Here is a 27,325-nt window from a genome sequence, read left to right as displayed (position 1 = left end):
AATGAGAAAAATAATTCTAATTCAGCTAACATTGATCGTAACGTTTTATTTGATTTGTTGTTTATATCTATTATCTTCTTCTTACAGATCGCAACATATCGCGTAATATAATCTCTTATAAGTTTCGTTTTTTTCCCTTTGTCTGTTTAGTCTTTGAACAAAACTACTAAAAATAGACTCGATAAAATCAACCGCTCAAGCCTTTTTTTTAAATATCTCTCGTCTTATTTATCAAGCGCGAGTCGATGAGATCCGAGATGCAGTCGAAGATATTATTGTATACACTCGAGAAGAGGAAAGAGGACACGTCGTCCTCAGAAAATTTCTAAGAAGCTCGCAGTAGATGAACCGAAAATGCTACTCGTCCATTAGCTGTTAGCGCTTATATTCGCTACAATATATAAACATTCCGTTACTAACATTAGTATCAGTTTTTCGCGTATTTCGACGCGCTTATGAAGTGTCAACCGAGCAACCGAGGAGCGTCAGATTGCCATAAATTTATCTCTACGTTACTTCTGCATCCAATGGCACGATTTGGCCGATTTGGACAATTTTGATTTTATACAATTACTACAGCCCCTTGATTTTGCTCGTGACAGTCTTTCAAATCGTACGACGTCTTGGTTTCGTGATTTCGAGAAAAAAGAAAAATTGCTACGAAGAGATTTAGGAAGAGAAATGAAACTGTACACAGCTATATAGCCTTTCGAACAGAAGGCAACATATTTAGCTTCATCTACAGTCTTCTTTCGGCTAACATAAAAGTCCTCGATATTTTTCTGTAAAAGATAGAAATGCGCGGAATTTCATTCTCCAAGTCGTTACGCGAGCATTGCGCTAAAAACTCGAACGCGACAATTAAATCCTCCCATCCTTTGTGCAGGACGAGGGATGTCGCCGTGTCGATATATCGGCCTAATATAAACGTGTCTACAAATTCTGCCTTATATAATAAAGTACGATAAAGTCGTTCTCGTTACGTCTAACCGTGATATACGCGTTTCGTGTATTATCGCACAGACGAGACGCGATCGTCCCTCTTTGTCCGCACACTTTTGTCCTCTCTTTAGCTCGAATATTATTGCCAACGATTACGCTATCCTTTCTGTCTCGCATTTTACTTTTTTGTCTCTTCATTGTTAATCCTCAACTACCGTAATGAGATCCTTAACTGTCGCAAAAAAGCACGATCTCAGAGTGAAAATGTCTTATCGCGTATCAACTAAGTACTCAATTTACTTTAATTTTAATTCCTTTTTTTTTATTTCACACGCAATTACTTTTTTGTAAACAAATGAAAAAATTGCTTACTCAGCATTGCTTTTAATAATTATTTAATCAGTATTACGTAATTTATTTCTTGCAAATTAAGTCTCTCACACGATAGTTACGATTCAACTATGATAGTTGAATATTCTTTGCAAGGATTAACAAATCATATGAGGTGAAGAGATTCACACCTTACGCGAGGTCCGTTCGACGAAACCCTCGCTTCCCGCGCTTTTGTCCGGATTCGATCTCGTCGCGGACGTAGGCATTTCCCGTTGGCGTGACTTTGAGAAATCGAATCGATTTAGCCGCCACGAAGGCCATCATTGCCAGTATCGCGAGCTTAACGTCGTATGCACGATGTGCTCGATAAAATTGACTTGACTGATGGCAGAGGATGGCCTCACGCTTTTTCGCCACACTCTCGCTCGCTTTAGACGCGCTTAATTGCGCTTCGCGCTCCTTGCGTTTCCATCGGGATTCGAGAAAGTCTCGCACTCGTGCATATATATATATATATATATATATATATATATATATATATTTGAGTCCGCAAGAAAAATTTCCTAGATCCTAAATGCTCAACATGACGATGGCGATCCTCGATTATATTCCAATTTCTACAAATCTTATTTTTGTGTTTTAAATTCCCCAAAAATTTATCCACAATCTTGAAATTTTATGTCAAATTTGAACACCATCTCTTTTTTTTACAATTTTTTTATCTTCAAATATATTTTCTTTCATATTTGCCCTCAAGCTTATAAATCAATCGAGGATCCACATCAATCATGCGCTTTTTTGATTATTGAATACGTGTCGGGCTCGTCACAGTTGGGATCGATGCAACGGATATAATAATTGACGGTTAATGTTACACGCTAATTAGTAGCATTGTCGAATTAACCTCATTGTCATTCGTGATTGTATCGTTTAATCATTTTATTATTCCGGTACTCATTGTAGAGAGTCTAAAATTGGGTCATCTTAAAACGGGGCAATGAGGTTCAAACGAAAACGCCAATTAAAATCCACTAATTACTACTGATATGTGTTTAGTATACACATGGAGTCCAATTCTTTTTGAATGCTTCCGCATTCATTTTTGTTCTCTCGGCAACGTTGATTCTCCTACTTTCAATGGCTCTACTTGATTTCTAAATCGTCGAACCATACCATGAGTTTCTAAGAATTGGATCCTTTAAATTTTTAACTTTATCTTGTGGATGAACGACAGAAGATTATAGAAAGAGTTCTAAAATAAACTTTACTTTGTTCTTCTCACTGTTACATAATTTTAATTACACTTAATATCACAATTTTAGGAACTGAAATTTGTATAGATAAGTATGGCTCGCGATTTCTAAGAGATTCTATTTTTGCATCGTAGCTTCTTAAAACACCGTCCAATATTTGATTCTCTTTCATTCACCTATTAAAACTATGCATCGAGCTCGATCCCACAGAGCGAATGAACAAAAAGACAAGAAATGGCATTTGAGACTTTCTCAACTGTCCCGCTATCATAACATGACAGCTCCTAACAGTTTGTGGCTGCCGAAAGATTTCACGCCCGCTTGCGCTTTCTTTCGGTTACAAAAGAAGTATTGTCATTATTATCAAACCGTCATCGCGCTATTAAACGCATCGCTGAAAATAACATTGAATTTCCTGTCGGCGAAATTGTCGCCCATCTAGCTGGTAGATTTTCAAAATACTTTCCTATTCACTGATCTTTTTGATATCGAGACTTGCAAGGTAAATCTTGACATGTAGACTTTGTAAAAAAATTGCTTTTGATTTTTGGCTGCTTACGGGAGACTCGCGAGGCAATATAGATAATCAAGATTAGGGGCGAAATTTAAGGTCGAAAACTTTTGCGTATTGTATGTGTACGTGTGTTTGTGTGTGTGCTTGCCGTGTATGTGTGTGTATTTATCTGTATATGTGTCATTGACACACAGGGGTTTTTGTCGTTAAAGCTATCAGCGCGTAACTGTCATGTAACTTTGCTTTCTTAAAATTTTGTACGAGGAATCTATTGAACGTCGTAGAGCATAGCAATTTCAATAATTAATTGCTTAATTCGTTAGGTAATTATCGCTCGTGAATTGTCGAGCGAGGAAAGAGGGTCGAACCGAGGGTAATCGATAACAAGAATTCCTATGAGTCTACGAATTCACGAACAGTAACGAGACACGCGCTGCGTTTTCAAAAATTTTTCTGCTCTCTGTCTATTTTTATATAATTATATATATATTTTATATATATTTATAAATGTGTGTATATTGTACTATATAAGACTATCTCGTTATTAGGTATATATATATATATATATATATCCTCTCGCACATTTTAACAAATCGATCTTATTAGGCTACCCTCTCGTACGCGACTTGTACGACTTTGCTCGCGGCACGAAAGTTCTTCACGTTTCTCTGCTTGTGAAATTCTGTAGGTGTATTTACAATATACGATGATGGGGGAGAGTATTTGATCGTGGAGTGCGATGTGAAAAGCGAAAAAAATGCTTGCGATTCCTTTTTCTCTCGATCCAGTGGCAAGAAATTTCGGAAAAAAACTATACATTTTCACGTTGCACCTTCTCTGAAAATTTTGAAATCAAGATTACGTTTTCTACGTATTGGAGTATTATTTAAAAAAGTATATCAGTTCATACGTATAAATATTTTTCTTATTGAGTTACTATTAAAATAGACAAAAATTTGATTTATATTTTGCAAGCACCCTTTGCCCTTCGCGCGATTTTCTAGAATGTTTTGAAATAAGATGTTGGGAGCACGGTGCAAATAAAAAAAAATCGAGAGTATCGTTTTTTTTTCTAATTTCGTAGTCGAGAACGCGACTGGTCTAAATTGACTGGAGGAACGGGATTATCGATTATCTCGAATTGGCGGTAGGCGATTAAACGTCGCGACGAAGATGTTCGTCGTGCAAGCGAATCAACTGTGAATTGAATGTACATACTTTATACGATGATTTGTATAATCGGTCAGAGATGACATCAGCGCGACGTCTTTATTAACTCTAAGGTTTCGTCAACTGGTTGAGAACTGAATGAAAATCTCATGGCAGATTTTGGCAGAATGCGATTCGAGTAAGTTTCAAAAGAATGAGATACGATTTCGGAATAATTCGAAAAAATCGACAGGAGAGTAATAAGATTGAAAATAATTCGCTTGGATTCTAAATTGTAGCGCTATGCTCGAGTTTTCCTATCGATAATAGTATTAGTCCGCGATAACTCGATATGACAGGTTACTAAGTTTGGCCGCTTCTAGATTTTTTTTTAGGTATACTTCTTTTCACCGTCTTTTTGCTAACCTACGAGATGCCGAGTATTTCGGGACGAGTTACAGATTATTCGAGACATTTCTTCGCCGGCAGTTATCGAGATTCAAGCAACGAACAAGCCGAATAAATAAACCTGATGACCTATCTCTCGAATTGATTAACGCACCGACACAATCTCTATAATCGTGCCGAGTGCTCGCTTCTCGGAAGAACCGCTTTCATGCTAGGCCATATTCATTAGTTGATAACTGGCTGCTGCAATTTTCAAGAGACGACGTCCTTTGCAAAGAGCGCCACTTAACATTTGCAATTACAACGCGAACATCCGTGACCCATCCCGTACATCGCTATCGATCTTTCGCGGCTACAGCATATACCGGAAATCACCGTTATTCGCGGAGGACTCTTCAGGTACGCCCGTACGCCGCAACGATCGACCTCGCGATACTCATCTCGAGATTTTTCTGCTTGCGATTAATTGGAACTCTACTTTTCGTCCCTCAGGAGGGCCTCTTCGGCTTCCTTTCGCCGTGCCTTCGCTTCCTTCTTCGCCCTCTTTTTCTCTTCCTTCGCCAGCTTCTTCGCCTCCTTCTGCCTCGTCTTTTCCGCCTTTTCTTCCTCCTTTTGCCGGGCCTTTTCCGCCTTCTCCCGCTCCTTCTCCCGTTCCTTCTCCTTCTTCGACTTCTGCACCTCCTGGACCACCGACATCTTCGGCGTCGACGCCGGTCGCTTCGATGCAGCGCGGCCGCACGATGATGCCGATGACGTCGACGTCGTGCCGGACGTACCCCTCGGACTCGGTGACGTTTCCAGCTGCGTCACGATCTTTTGAGCACATCTGCAAACGCAGATCAAGCGTATTGCAAGCACGTTTTTTCCGACGAGTCTCTCGATCGATCGCGAAATTACCTGATTCTAGTGGAGGCTTTGCCAGCGCGATAGTCCCTCTGGAACTCCTTGATTGGCGGCAATCGGCGCTCCCGGATTTCCTCCTCCTCGCTGATCTGTTGAATCGGATCCTGGTACTCCTATTAATTTCGATAAATAATCGTATGCGAAATATTCTTCTGCGACACTTTGGGGAACCATTGAAAAGAGTGCGTCATTTATATATATATATATATATATATATATATATATATATATATATATATATATAATGTTAATCTAAGGGACGATGAGAAAAATGTGCTTTACATCGAATATTACGACACCCTGCTAACCTGAATTCGCATTTTCATCGATTGCGTCTGGGAACGTCTGAAAGTGGCGCCTGTGGGTTGCCGTACCCTCGTAGGTTTGCCGAGAATGGAACTTCCGGTGCTATGCGCGGACGAGGAAGTTGCCGAAGAGACGGAAGACACTCCTATACGAGTGAGAATTCAAATATTTATTTTTGCAATACCTCAACGACAATGTAGACAGTTTTCCTTAGCCTCGAACTACCAACCAGAAATGGAGGACGAACCACTGGCCATCGAGTATAAAGAGGCAGAGGCTGGTACGCTTCCGGTTCCCCATCTGCCACCGGGACCGGATACACCGGCGGATACACCTGTGCCCATGTTGTACTCTGATGCGCTTTGAGGCAGTACCCAGGATTTACCCGACATCGAATACTATAAGTTAAAATAAACCTCACAATGGATAATCCGATTCGCGTTTCTCTGAGTAAAATTCATATCTACAGTGATTACGATGATTATTGAAATCACGATTATTGCGTCAAAAAATAAAAAACTGGTTAATTATAGATGCAATTTATTTGTGTATGTAGCAAGTATAGTAGGTAAATATAATTAATTGTATACTTTGATCGTAATTAATTTTGTAACATTTAAACCGGATGCATTTCACGAGTTTAAAGAAAAAATATTTTGAAGAATTTCAATTTCGACGAAAATATGGTCTTTAAATATCGTAGGATACGCCGCGTTACACGATAACCGAATTGGTTGCAAAGGCACCGTCGGCTTTGAGAATCCGCTCCAATTAGCAGCAATTTCGTCGCGATCATGTCAGCGAACAGTGAAATTTATCGACGCGTTTGTACGAAATATAGTGGACGTAAAAGGGAACACGGTAAACGAATTTAGCACAGGAAGCTTTCTAAAGCGGAAAATATTAAACGAGTGGGAGAGAATATAATTGACATATTCGCGCCCACGAAAGCGAGAAAAAGACGTCGAGTTTAATTGTAAGATCAAACGCGCAATATCTTCTTCACTTACGTCACGCGGAATGAGAGTCTGCTTCAGTCGTAGAATCTTCGCTCTGCATATAACGCATCTTAGCGGCAGAAGCCTCTGAGACACCGCCATTTGTATCGTCTTGACGAAGCAGCGTCTGCAGACGGAATGCAAAATTAACGTGAAACGAGAACGCCAAGAGAAAAAAGGAGAGACGTAATTAGAAATAAGTCTTAAAGAAAGCAGTTTCTTTTCAAGTATCTCGCTGCAACGTGGCCATGAAAAATAATTAACCGCCGAGTTTTTCTCGACGTAAGTCGAGTAAGAAGAAAAGAAAGATACAAAATACGGAGGCACGAAAAACTGCAGGCTTTTTAGCTCACCTGCACACCACTCGATGTCCACACGGTGCAGTTTGCATCGTCGCTCTCGCGTTCACGCATATGACGCACTGAAAAAGGAAGGGAAGAATAACGATATACATTCGTCGGACATGAAAGAATGTTATAAACGAGATTTATAGACGAGGTTTGATTGATAACCGCATCAAATACTTGGTTATATCGACTGGAAGGAGAGAGAACAAAAAAAAATGGACAGGAAATAGAGAAAAGAGAAATTGCGTGTAACCACTTTTATTCGTCGCTCACCGCGAAACACGATTCTTGCTTTATTTTGCATAGTTCTTATGCGCTTGCACGTGTAATATTATTAAATCCCAGGATACAACGGATCGTTGTTTAGCGATCAGGACGGCCGCGATATTGGTTGCCGTAATCGACGTAACGTCATTAGACGTCACTTTAATCGAAATATTAATAGCTCGAGTCCGGGGAGGGTGGGCGAACACGTCAGGAGTCGAAGGGTTGCGACCGCCACTTTGTCGTCGTTGTCGTTAATCGACTTTTGCGACCGATTGGGCGGCCAATTCGTTCGGAAATTGCGACTCTTCCAAACGGCCCGTCATATTTTGCGCGACACAGCCGCTCTGTTATCGTCTCTGTTTTCTTTATCGTGCAGCTTAACTCGTTTCAATATGATGCTGCGCAATGAAGCTGAAAGATACACGCGGCGTCCCTAATATAAAGTTTACGTATTACGTTTTCGCGCCGATGCTGATAATTTTTGATACTTTGAGCAAAAAATATAATAAAGAAATATTGCACATTATTTATTTTTAACGTTGTATATATTTTTTATATTGACTATTTATATGGCACGTTTCAGGAAAGTAATTACGTGGGTTTTGATAAATAGAATCAAATCAGCGCACGCAGTTCAAGCTACATACGCTATTATTCTATTAAAGATAATTTTCATTAAGCCTCTTTTATTGACTAATTCTCTAATTTGTGTTTGCGCGAGAACGAAGAGATTCTCCTGCTCGCAATTTGACGTAACCAGCAGAGAAGTAAATTTTTTTTACTTATTTTGTCCAATTTCTTTTTTCTTCTATAGCTATTTAAAAAAATTATTGTAATCGAGCTTACTTGTCAACAAACTTATTCCTAATTGCTAGTCTCAGTAATTATTAACCAGCAAAGTCAACTTTAGAGAGCCTTAAGAAAGCGTAGGACTCTAACAAAGAAGTAGCAACTGTATGAAACAATGGAAATAGTTAGTTTCTTTTGACGATTAGATCCGTGACTATCTTGAGTAATCATTGGAAAAGAATGGCGCTCGATTTTATTTCATCATTTGATCGATTGGCCAATTGACATTTGCAAACGTCGCTCTAAAGAAAATGTCACGTTTTGCCTGTCACTTTTGATTCTTACCTCATCTTCCTGCGAAGATGCCAGCTCCGGCTCATTTTCCTCCAGTTTCGTCAGCAGCTTGTCCTGAAAATAAAGAATCACAAAAATCACAAGTCTATCAAGTGTAATTATCGTATATAGATTATATATTAAGTTTAATTTCTCCTTTACGGAGCAAAGTTATTAAGATAAACTTGAGATCACTTGCCACGGAAAGATAAACTCGATAAGAGATCACTTGTGTCTCGGAAAGAAAATAGTATCCAGTGACATGAAAAAAAAATTACGTCCTCTCGCGTTCTACATTCAACGATGTGTGAAGTGGTTCCACAAACTGTGGAAGCGGGACGATTAAAATAATTTAGACATTGTATCCATTCTTGCCTAGCGTGATTCTGTTGTATCGCCCGAGCCGGTATTACAAAAAGAAAAGGGTGGAAAGTAGATCGTGACGCCCGCGTTATGCTCGCGCGCGAGATGATGCGAGAGTAGGTATGCGAGTTCTACAAAACGATCAGCTGGCGTTGTTTCCCGCCAGTTTCCTCTCGAATCTGGTGTAAGACGATTCGGCTCCGGACCGGAGTGCAGGAGAGATAGATAGAGAGAGAAAGAGAGAGAATGGTCCCGTCCTTCCTCGTGCCCTTTCTCTGTAGTTTGTACATTTTCCGAAGAGGTAAACTGCGCGCGAAATCAACACAATGCACATTCGCTCGTATAAATTCATCCTAATTATCGCGAGTAGCAAAGTTGTTTTCGCAAAGTGGTTCGTAAAGCGCCAAACGTGCGGTATTGATATGTCGATTCGATATATGTGCAAGCGATAATTAACGGTCTAGTGTGGTTTCAATGGATTTCAGGTTCATGTTCAGCATAATCCAGTTCCTATAATTCTATACGCGTGTATAATAATTATACATACTCATATATAATTATCGATCATGTATCGAAGTAACTTTAATAGAAAAAATAGTGTTTTTTTATTAATTTTATATCAGTGTTCTTATATCTCGTAGTTTAATTTCATAGAGAAACTTTTAATCGCCAACGGACCAAAACTGGATCGTGCAGTCACTCGCGCGAGATCTCGATGAAGTCGAGTGCACGTGATCGTGTTAAGTGTAATTTCGTTTCCGCTAACAGTCAGACGGCGTCATGTAAGTGACGACCGTGATTCACGATGTCAACGTTAAATAAGACTGCTAAAAAAATAACTGGTGGCAGCTAGTGAGACTGTGTGTGATGAATGATTCGTTAAACCAGAAATGTGCAAAAGTGCTTTTACGCAGAACTTAATGAGAACACTTTGTTCCCGCGATGATTAATTTCGGAAGCAAATAATAGACTGTGTTAAAGTCTCTTCTTAGAACTTTGTTCTAACTCGTTCTAACGCACACCGTGTCACATCAGCTAGAATGTAAATTTTCGTCATTTAAATTGTAAATCATTCTTGTTTAACGAGCCATTTATTATCGTTAATTGCTACCGGAATCCGGTTATCTTTTTATCGCCTCTGTCGATGTAGTTTTTGATTTAACGATGAGAAAATAAATCGTTTTCTTGATACTTGACATCCATCGATATGTACATAAACTTCTTTCCGGTGGTATATGTACCTATATGTACAGAATGAGGTAATTAGAACGCATAACGCATTCTGAGCAAAGAACGCGTATTAGCAGTTATGGTACGGTAAATTCCTAATATGGCAACATGGTTATGTGGCATGATTTCCTGGCAAGCCTTCTATGGCTTAGTTAGTTCAAGTGCGGGCCCTTTTTACATAACGCGATTACTCATCTGTCCGGTGTAACCAGTACAGGAATGAGGGACTGTTACGTTGCTTTCACCTTAAAGCCAAACGCGTCTATTAGGGACAGATCCGGCAACCTGGATTAAATAAATATAGTAGCGATCCAACGCAACATCGGCGAAACTGGACTCGCCGATCGTGAAAAAGTTTCAAATTTATAGAACCTCAGATGCGGAACGAATTATGATTGTAATAAGCGAAATCTTTTCCGCTCCTTTCTCTTCAAAGATCGCCACGTTATAAGATAGCCGTATATTTTTACTCTTTGCTTTTGATGTCGCAAAAAGAGCCATGCCTTCGCTCGCAGCTGCAAAATATTTTGCGGTCGATTCCGCGTCATCAGACAAATCATGACACGTAGTGCATTGCTGCTTAGTAATGCCGATTATGTTAATGAAAAAATGAAACGGATATTTTGCTATAACGGTTATGTACAACATGCGCATTGACCGACATTGCGAAAGTCTAATCTCCTCTTCTTCTTTACATCCCGTTGGTTCAATTCCTCTCACCTAACGGTCACATTAGATTAGAAGATAACATTTGTTAGATCGCAAAATGGCAGATTCGATATCGTTAATCCGCGCTGTCATATTCGATAGATCGCGGAACTATTGTTGACATGAGAAAATGCTTCGAGCGAAAAAAGTCTCGCGATTATCGCGAAGTGAAAGTGTAATAAACTGCGACCTATTTTTCGCGAGATGCTACTTGACAAAGTGTATAATTATCCTATTGCGCAATCGTGAAGCAAGAGTTCCAGAGTTGTAAGCCGATTTTATTTGGACAACATTCGCGCGAACAATCGTCAGAATTTATTCTGTCGTTAATTCGACTATGCCTGCAAATTCGAGCAAGTTCTCTTATTCGCATAGTCACAATTTTTCGCTATGACGCTCAACATTTTGCTCGACGTCGCATTTAAAGCTTCTCTCAAACGCTTCGTGTTTTCGAGACGACGCGAATAACTCGAAAACGTTTTCGACGGGCAAAATAATGAAAATTCATACACGATATATTTGTCTCCGTACAAAAGCCGTTCATCATCGACGAGTTTCGTTGTTTACGTCGCCGAATATATATTTAAGGTTTAAAGGGTGCCCGAACCAGCTCGACAACCACTTAACCACGTATGTACGTTTTCCTCTCGCAAAGTTTAATTGCAATCGAACACGGCATCGCGCGCGTTGTCGAAGTAAATAAAACGACGGATTATTTCTGCAGATATTTTCCTCGATCGCGGATAAGCGCGGTATGAAAAATGTCCATCACGTTCGTTCTGCAAATTATCGAAATTACAAAAACCATCTACGATTAATCCATCAAAATTGTCCGATTTGTCAGAATCAACGTTCCAGACTGTCGAAAACACTAATCACCTTTTTTTCCAATGAGATCGTTGCAAAGAAGAAGAATAGCTTGAATAATGGCTCGTACAATGGAACCGGAAATTAACATAATTTGTTGAAAAATAATTCTTTATAAGAGCGCTTGCGTGTTTGCGAAAGAATCGAGTAGAGCGTTTCCGCGCCGCTGCCGCTTCGAAAAATTCCGCGCGACGAAGGCAACTAAAGGGGGATTCTTCAGCTTCGCTAGGGTATCACGCGCCGTCAATCTCCGTCGGCGGTACAACACGCGACATGACGTGACCATCGTCAGGTTCAATGACGACGACCGCGGCGATTGGTCGAGGCTGGCCGACGTCGTCGTTGATATTATGCACCGGGTTTAATGCAGCGAAGGAAACGCAAAGAGTGAACCCTTTCCTCCTTCTCTCCCTCTTTTCTTTAGCCAATATTTGAAATACTAGGTTTACGAGCTAATCCTGATGATCTTTAAAAAGATTCTCGACTTTGCCAGGTCGAAGGAAAAAAATAGTAATTTTAATAATTATTCGCAATTTTTCTCTCAATTTTAATCTTTATTATATTACATCGTATATATACAAACGCGAGAGATTAAAATTTGATCGATTTTGTTCTTGATAAAATTATAATCATATTATTTCTTTTGGTTAACAGACGACTTTCTGCTGCATCTGACTTTACTTCCCACCGGCACGTGTTTCTACTGCTGCCCCATCGATTTAAATCGGGACGTCCAATTTCAGCTGTTTACCAGGTACACAAATTGTTCGTGAGTAGAAATCACCATCACACGTCGTACTTAAATTATTTTCGGTATAAATTAATTCTCTCGATTTAATATTCTCGAAATTATGATATTTAATTAATCAAACCTTTCCTTAATTCACTAGCTCATCAAGGCTATTCACGTAACTAATTAGTTAAAGTTCTATTGATTAAAATTTGAAATCTCTCTGATTGATGGAAGTCTGAAAATTAATCTCTCAGGCTTTCTATCCCATAAGTCAACAGAGTCCACCATCGACCGTATTAAATTTCACAAATTTTGCTCATAGCGACATTTTTCTTGCGTTTCGCATTAACGGCAGACGAAATCCAACGCATCCATCCATACTGGATCCCAATGATGTCGCGACATTGTGGAAGAGTAATTTCGACGTTAAACACCCGACTATCGTTTACGTTCACGGATACAGCGACAGCGGTTCAGGGAAGGGGCCCATCGCTATACGAAATGGTATGTCTTTATAAATAACTAGTTAAAATCGACAAATATACCTTGTCCAAGCTGCAGTACGATCGATTGCAAGAAAGGCGTCCACATAAATGCATAAACAGGAAAGCATTCTGTCAAGAATACTCGTCAACTTTGAAATGCATAGAAAAAGTTTAATGTATTCTTCTTGTCAAAAGTTCAACGATCTTCGGCAAGTGTTTTTCTATCATTCTATACCTTCGCTCAACTTCGACGATAATAAATACGCCACACATATTCTTTTATGTTTCTAGTACTGTGCGTGATATTGCAGGTATATATCCGCTCTAAATATCAAAATAGCTGATTAAAAGTTACCGCGATGTTATTCGCGATGTTATTTCTCGTTCACTTTTCCGCTCGTAAATTTCGGTGAGCAAGTAGGCTGGATCCATTAGTAACTCTGTATGATCTATGGATACTTTTCTAAAACCTCAAGAAATTCTGTCAGGCTGACGTAAGAGTAGGCGCTATCGTAACTCGCACACGATAAATTGCGAATTTTTCCGCTCTTCAACTCACGAGTTGATTCAATCCAATTTTTCGCGACCCCGAAGGAGGCACCTTTGTTTACTCGTTTGCTCTGGAAGAAAAACCGTGCTCCCTGCTTCATGATTTTTCTTTCAAATTCCCACTCACGCGATTCTGACATTATTGTCAAGTCGAACAAACGAATTTCGCGGTTAAACGTTACTTTCGTTTACACTATCCGTATCCAAAGATTTTAGAGATCATTCCCTACATTTTTAAAGCTAAGTAATTTATTCTGAAAATTTACCATTTTTTTATCCATCCTCTTTGTTTTTCAGCGTACCTTCGTCGCGGGCATTATAACGTGATATTACTACACTGGCCGAAATTGGCAGTATTACCGTGGTACATATCCGCAGTGAAAAATGCCAGAATCGTCGGGCGTTACTTGGCTCACGTGATGAGGTGGCTCGACGCGCAGAAAGCAGTTCCTTTATCCAGAATTCATGTGATCGGTTTCAGTTTGGGCGCGGAGGCTGCCGGTTTCATGGGGAAAGCTCTCGCGCCACGGAAGGTAAGGTGTACATCGTAAGATCCTGCTAATAACGATCGTCAGTCACAGTGCATTGAACATTCCCTCGGTTAATCGAAGGCCGCATTATCGGAACCGCATTAGTGCCGTGAGTCTCGCGTCGAGAGAGGCGCGATATCGACGCGACCGATAGACTATACATATGTATATTCAGGTGGAAACCGAGCTCTTGTATGTACATACATACTGAGAGAAACGCGCTTTTAGGTAGGCAGAATCACCGGATTGGATCCGGCCTATCCGTTGTACATGGACACCGGGGAGGAGGGTCACTTGACATGGGCCGACGCCGCATTCGTCGACGTCATTCATACGGACGGTGGCAATTTCGGATTCCCTCATCCCCTAGGCCACGTCGACTTTTACCCGAACGGCGGGAGTAGACGACAGCCCGGTTGCGATTTAAGGAGCCTCCTTCGCATGAGCTTCCGGAGAATAATAAATCAATACAGTGAGTTTCGACGTCAACATGCTTTCTCTCTCCACTCCTCTATTTATTTTCATTAGATTTCTTGTTTTTGTTTTACTTTATTTTATTTTTCTTTAGGGAACATAATATGTATCTCTGTTAAATATTTTGACACTTTTCTGACAGTTGCGTGCGGACATAATCGAGCCTGGCGTTACTACGCGGAATCGGTGGACAACCCCTACGGATTTCCCGCGAGTCGATGCCCAAGGTGGCGACCCGGGATTTTGGCGAACTGCGTGTGGAAACCCGAGGTTCACATGGGCCTCGCGGTCGATCCTGAGTGTCGGGGAAAATTTTATTTGAGCACGAACGCGCAAGCACCGTTCGCCAGGAATTCGACGCGCTACAAATTTGGCAAGTGACACTCGACATGGGATAATCCTGAATTTGGATGAACCAAATTAATTGGGAAGCGAAATAGATATGGCTTCCGCCAAGATAATTGTCTTGGATAAAAGTTGACAGAAGGAGAATATTAAAAAAAAAAGATCTCTCTTGCGACAATTTATTTTACGTGTTTTGCGGTAAAAATGTTTGTATTTCTACCGTTTCTACACTGTAATAATGAATTCGAGGCACAATTAATTTAGTTGCCTTCTTCGAGAAATCGCTAAAATGACAATAAAAGTTTCTCCTATCTTCCTCTAGAAAATAAACAATGTTCGTGATGAAACACGACGATAATAACCGATAGCGAAAAGCTCGAATCAAATTACGACAAGTCGAAGAGGAAACAACTCGTGCCAGACTCTTTTAATGTCAACCGTACTACGATCTCATGCCGGATATAGAAGCGCATTGTTTACCGTCGCTATCTCTACCCTTAATTGTCAACGATATACGAATAATAGTTGTACGACACGCCTATAGAATTACATAACATGTAACAGGAAAAATACGCGACTAAAATTCTGTAATAATGTAACTATGCATGAATTAGAGGAATACTTTTGCATGAAAAATGATATGTTGATAACAAGCTCAGATTATAAAAAAAATGCAGAATTTAATTGATATGCTATTAATCTTATGTCTCTTTTTTACATTTCTTTAGAAAAAGATATATACGCGTGAAATGTTATATGCACCTATATAGTGCATAGTCCCAATCGATTAAATAGATTTGTCAATTGACCTAATAATATTTCATGTTCTTTCGTATTTTTAAAAAAACGACGTGAGTTTTCTGCGATAAAGAAAGAAAATTTAACAAACATAAAATATAGAATGTCAGAGTAAGAAAGCTAATGATCAGAGAACCCGCAAGTTTCGTGCTATATCCGATGCACCCCGCCTTCGAGGTATGTAAATTTCAAGGCCGAGGTACTTCATTATTTTCCATTTTTGGAGACTCGATAGATCAATCTCTCTGAAATCGCGTACTTATATTAAAAATTACAAGTAACAGCTTGGAGGAAGTACAAACGAGAGGACTTCTATGACGCGTGTTGAAAATTAGGAATATTTAAGAAGATCAGACAGCCGGATCATCTCCATTTTATTCTACTGCTTTTATTCTGCGCCATTTCATAAAGTATGAGGTCGCGAAACGAGGCGGTCTTCTCCTCGTCAAATATCGCTTATGACTAAATTAGTCTTTATCTTAGAGAGTCAGAAATTCCTTCCATCTTTTAGCGACGAACGCAATCCCCTTCGCTCGTCCCCTTCGGGAAGTTCGGTTCCGCGAAACTCGTTCAACACTTTGTGAAACTTGTCGACCGAACTTGAGTAGCGAGACAGCCAAATTACACACCCTTGAAGGAATTTTGTTCGCCGTTTTCAATACTCGTTAAACTAAAATAACTTTTTTTTCGGAATAACTTTCACGTTCTCGAATGTCTCGCAAGAAGACTTTTCGAACGAACCGACGAACAAACATAAATGATCCTTTTAATTATCACGCGTTATTAATTTCGAAAGTTGCGAGTTTATTCTCCCCTTTAAAAAAGTAGATAGCAATTTTTTGAAAAGTTCACTATGTAAACAACGAAAAGTAGAATGTCAAAGTATTTGCGAATAAGAAACAACAACAGCAGTAAAAAAAGAACTGTAGACAGAACAATATAACATATTTAGCGGTCGGAATGCAATTTCAGGATCGATAGAATGATTTATGTACAGCAGAAACATTTTCTGACTCATCTTGAAGATAGCACTGTGACCTTTCACGATCACGTTAAGCACTGTTCGATTTTGGAATACATTTCGCGTAGGATAATAATATGCGAAAATAAAATCAGGCTCGTGTAAAGGGAAGAATCGTCGCGTATTCTCCGTTAAACTAAACAATCTCCTCTCTCTCGAGAGAGAGGCGCGTCAAGAAGGCTTGATTCAAAATTCACAGTACATCTCAGAATCACGAACGAGACACATATTGAGACACCGTAGAATATCTGGTGGACGGTCAATCAACCCGGCATGTATACTGAAAAATTCAGTATAACGGGCGGGTCGATAAGAATCCAATGGCTAGGGTTATAGATGACCCTAGTCTTGAAAGACCATGTTACGCGAAAGGCCTAAGGTGGCCCTCTACGCTTCAGCACGTTCTACCGTATTCGGTGTCGGTTCCTACTCTCTTTCTCCCTCGAGGAGAAACTCCCCCGAGTATCGTTACCGACTATATTCTCGCGTGGTTATAACATATACACCGCGTCCCAGGTTTCCGCAGTACTGTCTTTCATCCGCTATTTTTATTAAAAATTCTATCCCCTTCAAAGACAATTTTTTTTGCAGCAAAATCAAAAAAATTATATATTTTTTAATATCGTACTTCTTTTTTATACAAATCTTTCAATTTCAATTTTTCGAACATTTTCGAAAATCACGTAAACTTTTACAAGGTTCGCGGTTGTGAATTTCGAAATTTATACAAGATTTTCCTCGTGAAAAGACAAAGTCTAGGGTGGAACTAAGGTCTTTACGGCCGTTATCGTTGCGAATCGATGAAACGAACTAACGTCGGCAGTTTCCGCGCGCTGCTATAAAATCGCTGCCGCGATATCGACTATTTGATCCTTGCATCGTCGGGTGCATTGTCCTCCGCGGAAATGAGAAACGAAACACGAAACGTACCGCTGCCGTCATCGCCGCCGTCGTCAGCCCGTGGCGTCGTAGATATCGATCCTCCTTTGTTCTCGTTGTTGAGGAGGTTACAAATGTTAGACTAGGGCCATTCGCGTGTTGCACCCCCATGACAGTTACGTGCATTTACAACGTGTGCATTTACGTGGGCTTTCTCAGAAGAGAAAAAAACTTGTATGAAGGAAAGGGTGTCTCTACTCTCTGTATATACTTTGACACTTCACCGCTCGTATTTTCCTTCCATTCGAACTATCCATCTTTTCGAGTTAGAGTTTGCCATATACGAAATGTCCCAGAGCGCGCTAACTCTTATTTTTCTCAGTCTGTCTTCTAATATCAGTCGACGAGATGACGGCAACTTCGATGGATAACGAACGAATGGATCCCTATAGATTTACAGTATTTCGCGAAAGTGATTTCCAGTGTAAAATAGTATGGAAAGAAATCTTTTCAGTACCTGTCCGATGACGTCACGCAATTAGCGTGTTCGCGTTCGTCCGAGAGTGACACCCGAAGCATTAGCACCTCGTTAATGTTTCCTCGCGAAGGACACGGCTAGACGTGCCGACACGCCTGTTCTTTCGATTGCTGATGGTCATCACTTGTTCATGTCTCTCTTCGTGTCACGTAACCTCACATAAACGTAACTTCGAAATTACACCCAATGAGAATCGAACAGCCGCGACTACTATTGTACGAAGTTGGGGAAGCTTTGTTCTCCCACCGGCAAGTCTTCCATTTGATTTATTTCGTTCCTGTTCTAATTCCGGGCTTCTCCTATAATGGAGAATCTCGAGTAACTAAATTGAATCTCCTTTCCTAGAAACGCCGCAGATAAATGCGCGGAGAGGCGCTATTTGCGACTCGTCAAAATATTCCAAAAGGATCTCCGATTGCCGAGGATAAATTGGACTTTGAATTATCGAGAATATCAAATTAACGAGGAAATAAATTTAATCCCATCTAGCTATTACCATTTTGGAAACCACATATACCTGTGTAATTTAATTATCATTTACAGAATCGGAGAGTTGAACAACCGATATGGAAAAATTGCCTATATGTACACTCTTTTGACGATTTGAGATTTTCATTCAATTTTTTTCTCGCCTTTTTGACGACGACGAGTTGTTTTCAACGGATCTCTAAAGTGCTCTTAAAAAAGCAGTGTACAGATTAAATCATTTCATGCCAATATCTACTGTTGTTCTTAACTTTTAAAGTACCATCGTTGCTCAATTAATTTGCTCACTCAAACGTGATTTAAAGTTTCTTGAATCGCTCGAATATCGATAGATGATCTTCGTGAAACTCGTTAATATTGCATTAATCTACTTGCTCACGTTAACAAGGTAGAGAAAAACTTTGTATGAAGTTCAACTGTAAAACAAGAGAGAGACGAGTGATTCAAGAGAAACCTTTTCAAAATTGAATAACTCTCACGCAATCCGAAAGCGGAAGATTGCATCAAGTCGCGTTTCTAGCGTGCATTATGGTGGTTTATACTGGTTGGTATTATCAACCCCCGACGCCGAACGCTCCAAGGGGTCGACGACCAAACACTTATGAGTTCATTATTTAACTTCATGCCACGAACTTTTGATTTAAAAACTGATATGCACATACTCTCTCAAATTACAAGCTATAACTCGCGAAAACCACGCATATATTGTATCATTTCTGTAAGAGAATGATCGTGATACGTTTCTTTCGAGTTTGCAAAATAAAGTCATTCTATAAAATAATTTTTACGGTCGAATGAATTTTCAGAGATAAGATAAATAATGCGCCAACGATAAGATAAATTAAATCTATCAAAGAGTATAAAACACAGCAGCTTGAATCGTTAGTTGGTCGTAACCATGGATCGAAAAAAGTTTTTTAGTTCGCCAACCGGGGGTTCGTCGGAGGTTGGTTGAAACAACGAGACTCGCCTGGAATCGCGTGGACGTGCACTTACGTGACTCGAAAGGGGGAGTAGACAGGGGCGTAAAACTTTAGTCCGTCGACGGTCTGACTGCCGCAAGGTACAATCCTACCAGCTTGTTATTTTCTGCAAACCCAATTACGTTGCATCGAGGGAGAAAATTCGCTTTGTTTTTACGACTGCTGTGACTTGGATATATGTGTGTCTATGCGCGGCCGTTTCTAAATTAGTCTAAAGAAAAACATCGCGTCGAAATGGTGTGACAGGCATGACATAAAATAAACGAGACGTATAATGATGCAAATTGATTTTACGTAATTTAAACGTCTTTTTCAACTATCTTAAATGGAAAAACATTTATATAATTCAATAATATTATATTTCTATTTTGTAGAAAAAAATGAAATATCTCATAATATAATTTGGAGACATCTCGTAATATAATTATGAGACATCTTAAATTTTGTAATAAATCATAATTATATCAGGAAATACCTTAAATGCGATATCCTGCTAACAATGTTCCGTTTGCACGGAAATGCGAAACTGTCGCAAACAGTGTTGAAACAATATCGAAAGTAAAGAAGGGAGCGCGATATCTGACGCCGATAATCTCGAGCGAGTGACGAGCCGTACACATCGATTTTCTTTTTCTTTCTTGCCTTTCGCCTATCGTTCTTCGTTCATCGCGACGGCGTTAAACGAATATAAGCGGGCAAAGTCCACGTGTCCGGCCGTCGGGGTTACGATCGGGATCTTAACGTCGAGTTGGCGTGAGCCTTATCTGGAAGCCGCCACCGCCACCTTGTCAAGTTCTATCGGTTCGTAAGGATCGCTTGATTTTTAAACAACGCGCAAACTCCGGGGGTGCTTCCTACGTTCGTGTGTTTATATTGTCAAGGTTGAGGTTGATCGTTCCGTTGCAGGGCCTCTTCAAGGCCCCCCTCGCGGCATTGTTTAACATACGTCACGCGAACGCGCTAAATGACAACTTGGCTTGGGAAATTCTTCCAGTCTCTTCGTCTCTTCATTTAGTCTTTTTCTCCACATTCTGCTTTCTTCCCGCAGTCTAGCAATTCCAATTTCCGATAACGAGCAACGCGTAACGATAAATCAGCCGACCAGACGTGAACCGGCTTCGCGAAATTCCGGTTTGCTGCGCGATACCGCGAACGCGATCCATGGTTACATAGAGGCTGCACGAGATATTCGGGGTATCCCGGTAACGATCCATAGTATACGCAGCTTCTTGGCAGGATTCCCTAGCGGGGACACTTTTTACTTCGCCCCATCTTGCCGCGATCGCTCTGCCAAGCCCGACACTGACCTAACAAATTATCCCCGAACCGGGACGCTGCAAGCGACGACCTTGAGAGGATGGAGAGCACCGTGTCACGAGTTACACAAACAGTCCGTACATACTCGGCAAGATTTAAACTTATTCAAGCGAAATAACACACCAAGGCGAAGGAGAGACGAGGTCCCTCGCAGTTTCAATCCAATCGGAATCTCAAACGAAGATCATGCCTTCCGATACCTTTCACGAGCGAGTCATTTGTTAGCGAATGCCATTTCCGATTATAGGCTATCGCTAGCAAGTCGCCGTAAGTCGCCTTTCCATCAGCGATCAGCACCCGCCAAGTCGACCCGAATCACGATAGCCCGGGACGGACAGAAATCAATACGCGTTCTCACAGTTTACAGAGTTCCCCGAGTTTCCATGAAATGTGAATTCTCTGCAACGTCAGCTATCTCCCGAGTGGATATCAACGAGGTCCACTGGGCCGTTTAATGCAGCGACCGGCCGGCTTTCCACATCTTTCCATGCATCTCGAATAACGAGATAACGCGATCTCTCAATCATGTGCAAACGTAAACTCCGCAGAATGGGAAATTGAATATTTTTCTTATCTTAGCAAAATTCAGCTAACGAAAAAAAGAGTTGATTACAAAAATATTTAATACGGGAGATTATAGAGATTCGGCGAGTAAAGAAATACGAAGCATTATTACGCGAATACAATCTCATTTTCTTTCACGAGACGACGCAGGCAGCCGAGCGAATCTAGGATAATAATGAAGACAAAACGCCACTAAGGCGGTCGCTTAATAAGGATAGCGACGTAGAAAAGCAAGTTGCTGCAGCCTTTAGAAGATGATACAGCTTTCGAGCAACGGGGGATAATCACGTTTTTCCTTCCCTCTGGATAATCGAACCTTTTCACCGCGTTCCTCGCGTTCTTTCATGTATCTCTCGCCCTTTCCTCGGTCTCTTATTATTCACCGACTATGTCTTCGGTATAGAAACAGTCTAAGCAATTTCGTCGTGTCGTTGTTAAACCTCCGAAAAGGACGGACGTTATGAACCGTTTGATTAAAAGAAATAAAATAATTTTTTTCCCTGTCGTTACTCACGTCAAGGCTCAATATCGGCAGAAATAATACTTTCATCGCTTCAATATTTTAGTATTGTCGTTTATCTTCGGAACATTAAGATATAACAAGAACAAAATCACATAGTTATGAAATATATATACATACGTATGTATAACAAATTACTATCGAGGGACCGATAATGGTAATACGTCATATTTATTTTCAACCATTATTTCTTCTCTCGATTCGCGATTCTAACTTTTGTTTATTTTCGTTACCCCGGACGTAAAAATAATACGCTGCACGAGTAACGAAGTCGGCATAAATAAATTGTTGTGCAAATGTGTTCGCTCTGTAATTGAAATTATTATCTCAATATTCGCTCTTCGCGGAGCTAAAGATAGAAACTCGAACCAATGACGTAATACAACAGGTGGGATGTTACGATCGCGAGAGACCCATCTCGTGCGCAAGTTCCTTGACCTGGCGACTGGCAGGCAAACGCTCGGGGTAGGCAAGTTACATTACGCATATACAGCTGGAGAAATTCACTCACGATTTTGTGATGAAGATGTTGCAGCTCCCTCTCGGTGACTCTTCTGCGAGAGAGCTCGCGCTGCTCCCGCCTGTACTGGCTGTACTTGTAGAAGAGGTACATCCCGGGTAGAGCCAGCACCACCAGGGGTTTCATCAGGCCGGTCCGTCCGCCACCGCCGCGAGCACGTGGCTCCGGTGGTTCGTCCAGATCCTCCAGCTGACCGGCTCCTTCGGCGACGGCCGGCACGGCCGCACCGGCTGCTGGCATCCTTCTGTCAAACGACATTTCATCATTTCCATATTTCATTCATTATTTCCATAATTCATTGTTGAAAGATATTCGAGAAATCGTTTTTATTCGTGTAAAAATTTCGCATTAAAATGATAAATTATAAATAAGAATTTTCGTGTGAAAAAGAGAGAAAGATAGTCTCGTGGTGTCTGATAATAATCTAAATGAATTAATTAAAAAAATCTCTGTCAAGGAACTCGAATATTTCTCTTTTTCTCTCTCCCTGTTTAAATTACTAAACACAAGGATTCCAGTGACCAATACAGCACACTACTGCGAACAATATACTCGTTCCGGTGCACTGAGGAGCTCATTGAGGATATCGAACCGCTATGCCAGCTATTCCGCTCGTTCGAAGAACATCCGACAAACTGAAAGCAGCGGGTTCGATTGCCGTCAACTTTCTTTATCTCCGACCTTTTCCCTGTTTAATATGCATACGCGCGTTTTTTTTCATTCATGCCTTTTTCGAATAAATCTCGAAAGAGTATATCAATTCGTGCGGAAGCACGGCGTACTCGGCGATGAGCGAGGCACGGGATTTCAAATTCAGTTCTTCGCCTCCAAACGAATGGAGAATTTTAGGTCGACAAAAAAATCAGCTATTGGTTATTGGTTTCCCATCAAATCCGTTTTTTATCATTTCGTTGCGTCGGGACGGAAAGTTGCGCATCGATTTTAGTCGTCTCGAATTCCAGGCACGAACGCGCCTCTTGTCTCTCCACCTCTTCCTCATTTTTAGATATTTATAATACTCCGTAATGTCGTGCTATGACATCTGAAAGAAAATGGTTTCCAAGTCCGCATTTATCCTCTAATCTTGCGACTTTAATCTCGCAGCTGTGATTATTTCCGCGATCTCTTGCGAGTTTTTGTATATTTGTATAGGAGCGATACAGGAAGAAAAAGAAGAACCAGATATGTTTGCAGATATTTCTTTTAAATTTTGCAAGTAGACGACTAATCGGGGGACAAAACGCTCTCCTTTGAATCTAATTTCAAAGATTTCGATTAATAATCACGAGACAATCTATTCAAAGTTTAGCAAATTACGAATGCATAGCGCGTTCATCGATCATGCTAGACTGACTGCGATTAAGACTGCAATTATACCATCCATGTCAAGCATCTAAAATATCCTGCTGGGAATTAAAATCGTATCGACTTTCTTGGATAAAGAACCGACGAGATTCACTCGATATCACGAAGACGTCCACTTAATTTCGATCTTATGCATCGAAGATACCGAAGATATCGCGCCTACGGATCTTCGTGACTTCAATGAAATTTCGTAATCTACTTGCCGGTCGTTCACCATCTATATTTAATCCAGTCGTCTACTTGCCGTTCTATTCTTAAACCGGCTGCTCTAGAAATACACGCGCAGCTCGCTCTATATCGCCGTTGCCCGGAGTCAGGTCGTATACCCTGCTTCGTTGCACTTTGTAGGGAGACAATATACGTCGTCGTCGGTGATACGCGCTCCCGACATTGCCTCTTTGTCGATAATCCAAACGTTTCGCGATGATAAGCAATGATAAGAGCAACGATAAGAGCGGGCAAGTCAAATTCACGAGCGGCGAATGCGTCATGTTTGCGAATACGCATGCTTTTACACCGGGCGACAGATTAATCGACGGTCCAAGACTCTACGCAAAAACATGCAAAATAAATAATGCATCAATTACGTTTATTTATCTGCCTTTGCACATCAACGTATGCAAATATTTCATCGAGACAATTTTCAGCCACGTTCGCGAGCGGACGTACAGTAATAAATGATTAGTATCAAAGGTTAAGCGTTGGGACTCTTGTGTGCGCTTTGTACAATCTTCGCAATCTCGATTCACTATAACACTGCGTCTATTCGATCCTTTAGCAACCAAATGCATCAATGCATTTTTCAGAAAAAAATTGCCTCACCATAGAAGCAAAATTATATAATATAATAATAATTATCAAAATCTCTCTCTCTCTCTCTCGTCTTTTTACGTTCTATTTTTTTGAAAGATAAAATTGTTTACATGTTAGAAAGTCATCGAAAATCTAGTGAAATATATTAAAATTGCATTCGCCTGTTAAAAGTAATTATCGTTGTAGTTATTTCTGGCGATAGGCGCGTGCAGCGATCGATACGTCATCGTTGCCGAACGCGAGAACGTATACTTTTTCACGCGTGTTCTACACACTCGACGTGACAATTTACACTAAATTCGCGCGAAACTCGATGCCGTCGAGATAGGGGGATCAACGATACGTACGTAAAACGCGCGCATACGCGTTATTGCCATGGGAGGCAATATATTATCGGAAATGAATCGATATATCGACTCATCGTTGTTTTGCACTTCGCACTCGGCGCCGCGAAAACATACATGACCTGAGGGATTTCACGACGGTATACGACACGAGTAATTTCGCAAAGGACAAGGTCGATGCTGTAAGCTTTTTACAGATTTCCTTTCATAGATAATCACGATGCAAAATGTTTTCCCATCGGAAGCGAAGGGGAGATGAGAGAAAAAAGGGGAACAGATTGTCGATCGTAATCATATGACACGTGCAACTAATATCAAATTGATTTGCAATAATTGAAGCTGTCAACGAAGTAGTATAATTCCTTATAGAATTATATTCATTAACATGCTGTTACCTTCTCCAAGAAAGTTAGTCGCGCAAGATGTGAATTTCAATTCGATTCAGCAGTCAGAGTTGAATTAGAGACAATACCTGGAAGTCTCCGATTTAATTAATGTTTGGAAATTCGGGTGAATTTCACGTCAACCGCACCCCCTGCGAACCGAGGACGACGAGAGTTGGCGAGGGCAGGGTTATGAGAGGCGATCAAATGTTCGAAGAAAATTATTACTTTGTTAGAGCGCGAATATTATCGGACCGATCTGATATCGCACGTACGTATGCAGTTTGCCTTGACACAGCGTTGACACAGCGCGGTCGCGCGAGCAAGGACAACCCCAACATTGCGGGATAACATCGTTCACGATATTTCTACGGCCAAGTACACATTCCGCGTCCGCTATTTTTATGTTCTTTCTACTGTCAAGTCTCGGTTCGATTGACTCGCCACGCTATTAGAATCGATCTGGGCGCTCTTTTTTTGTCTTCGCGCTGCTCGATGAAAAAGTATAACAAGGCGGCAAACGTCAGCTCTAGCTGCAGCAGCGCACCATCAGTCAACGTTTGATGAACAGACACGACATAGGCTCTAGTTGATCACCTGTGTAAGGTGAAGGCAATGTGGGTGAAATATAATATATTTAAGTATCTCGGCGTATCTCGAATTAAAAAAGAAGTCAAATAAGTTTATTGATTAATCTAAACAAATCTATTCGAATGCTGATTTACTTACAATTATATTTTAAAAAGATATGTTTCATGAGCACACAAAAGCTCTTTCAATGATGTATAGTGAATGAGATTTGCTCGACGTAAAATAATGATAGTCGAGTTTGTACAGAACAAGAAAGACTAAGTTCTAAACATTTAAGTGTAAAGTTGTTGTCACCCTAGTCGTGCTGTTTGTCGTGCAACCAGGCAAGAAACATCAATCACTAACGCAATGGGGTTTCCTTGTTGCAGATTGTGCGATCAGTTTTCTACCAACTACGGCGAATCGTCGTACCATCATTCTTCGCGCCTTGCTACGAGATTTTCCTTCGAGAATTCTCTTCGAAAAAAATTCGATTCGAGGATTTTTTCTGCTTTTCATAATTTCATTATATCACAATATTACGTCGTTTGCGTATCGGATATGAAATCGGTCGAGTTTCATTCATCCTCGCAACAGCTGCTATTACCGCCGATATATAACGTCGTGACGAGGACGCATGAAGCGCTACGAAGAGAACTATGTCTCTCTCGTCACCTGTCATTGTTCCCGCCAAGACGATGCGTACTACACGTCCGCGCGAATCATCGACCATCGCGTGTCGCCCGCCTTCATCGACCCCCGTGTCGAGTACATATATCAAACGTTTTTTTTCGCCCACGAGGAAGAATTTACTCATCCTCGCAAGGGAGTAAATCTTATTCCCGCGCGCGTGTCACCTCCTTCTCCGCGAATACAACATCCCGAGGAATGGAATATCTCACTCTGGCATCACGTGCCAGATGAATCGCTCTCGATCCACGTTCATCACTTACATCGTCCTGTCCTCTTCACCCCTCCAAGGCAAGTCGCGAACAGGATGAGCGAAGAAGAAGGAGCCTTCTCCTTCTCTCGCGCGCGCTCAGCTCAGCTCAGCTTCAGCACAGCCGAACGCATCGCCGTACTATCCAAACCGGCGGCTGCACTGGCGGCGTGCCTGGCAAGCCGAGGCAACCCTTGCGAGCACACTGCTCGTTCCGTGCAACCCCCGGCTCGCTCGCGCGCCCCCGTACGCCGCGATTCGTGCGCGCCCGGCCGGCGCGTCGGCTGCTTCCGGAGAAACGTATACTCTCCGAGCGGAGAGCACCACCGAGAAAGCGAGAGGAAGCAAGACAGAGAGGGGTGCGCGATGCCAGGTTGCGTGACGCAATGCGTGGTGGAGCGCCGCACAAAACCGACCCGATCGAAACAGTTATGCCGGCGTGGTGGCCGGGCAGCCAC

General features: G+C 41.1%; 2 protein-coding genes across 3 annotated transcripts; one reads left to right on the top strand and one right to left on the bottom strand.

Moving 5' to 3' along the window:
• Nucleotides 1-26: 26 nt before the first annotated feature.
• On the bottom strand, nt 27-27,325 carry LOC114938931 (uncharacterized). 2 transcript variants are annotated; one of them, XM_029313096.2, is made up of 9 exons: nt 26,881-27,325; nt 22,444-22,696; nt 8,555-8,617; nt 7,160-7,227; nt 6,819-6,933; nt 6,038-6,206; nt 5,811-5,953; nt 5,497-5,615; nt 27-5,425 (listed from the first exon to the last, which is right to left on the bottom strand). In XM_029313096.2, exons 2-9 carry the CDS (start codon nt 22,690-22,692, stop codon nt 5,074-5,076), a joined length of 1,278 nt encoding a protein of 425 aa, XP_029168929.1. In that variant the 5' UTR covers nt 22,693-22,696; nt 26,881-27,325; the 3' UTR covers nt 27-5,073. The 2 variants fall into 2 exon arrangements, with proteins under 2 accessions (XP_029168929.1, XP_029168928.1); XM_029313095.2 differs by having other exon boundaries at nt 22,444-22,693.
• On the top strand, nt 9,102-15,519 carry LOC114938932 (pancreatic lipase-related protein 2). The gene is made up of 6 exons (XM_029313097.1): nt 9,102-9,206; nt 12,365-12,464; nt 12,799-12,947; nt 13,775-14,010; nt 14,236-14,479; nt 14,624-15,519. Exons 1-6 carry the CDS (start codon nt 9,152-9,154, stop codon nt 14,860-14,862), a joined length of 1,023 nt encoding a protein of 340 aa, XP_029168930.1. The 5' UTR covers nt 9,102-9,151; the 3' UTR covers nt 14,863-15,519.

This window comes from Nylanderia fulva, unplaced genomic scaffold (assembly GCF_048542155.1).
Source record: "Nylanderia fulva isolate GAGA-0341 unplaced genomic scaffold, ASM4854215v1 Scaffold26, whole genome shotgun sequence".
NCBI classification, from domain to species: Eukaryota; Metazoa; Arthropoda; class Insecta; order Hymenoptera; family Formicidae; genus Nylanderia; species Nylanderia fulva.
This window is presented reverse-complemented; position numbering and strand designations above follow the sequence as displayed.

Excerpts from the sequence above, each read along its gene's own strand:
- LOC114938931 (XM_029313095.2), bottom strand. Across the intron at positions 7,228-8,554 it reads CATCTTCGCAGGAAGATGAG|TGCGTCATATGCGTGAACGC; the intron begins GTAAGAATCAAA and ends TTCCTTTTTCAG. Across the intron at positions 5,616-5,810 it reads CGATGAAAATGCGAATTCAG|GAGTACCAGGATCCGATTCA; the intron begins GTTAGCAGGGTG and ends CGAAATTAATAG.
- LOC114938932 (XM_029313097.1), top strand. The coding sequence starts at position 9,152 with ATGGTCCCGTCCTTCCTCGTGCCCTTTCTCTGTAGTTTGTACATTTTC. Across the intron at positions 12,465-12,798 it reads CAATTTCAGCTGTTTACCAG|ACGAAATCCAACGCATCCAT; the intron begins GTACACAAATTG and ends CATTAACGGCAG. Across the intron at positions 14,011-14,235 it reads AAGCTCTCGCGCCACGGAAG|GTAGGCAGAATCACCGGATT; the intron begins GTAAGGTGTACA and ends ACGCGCTTTTAG.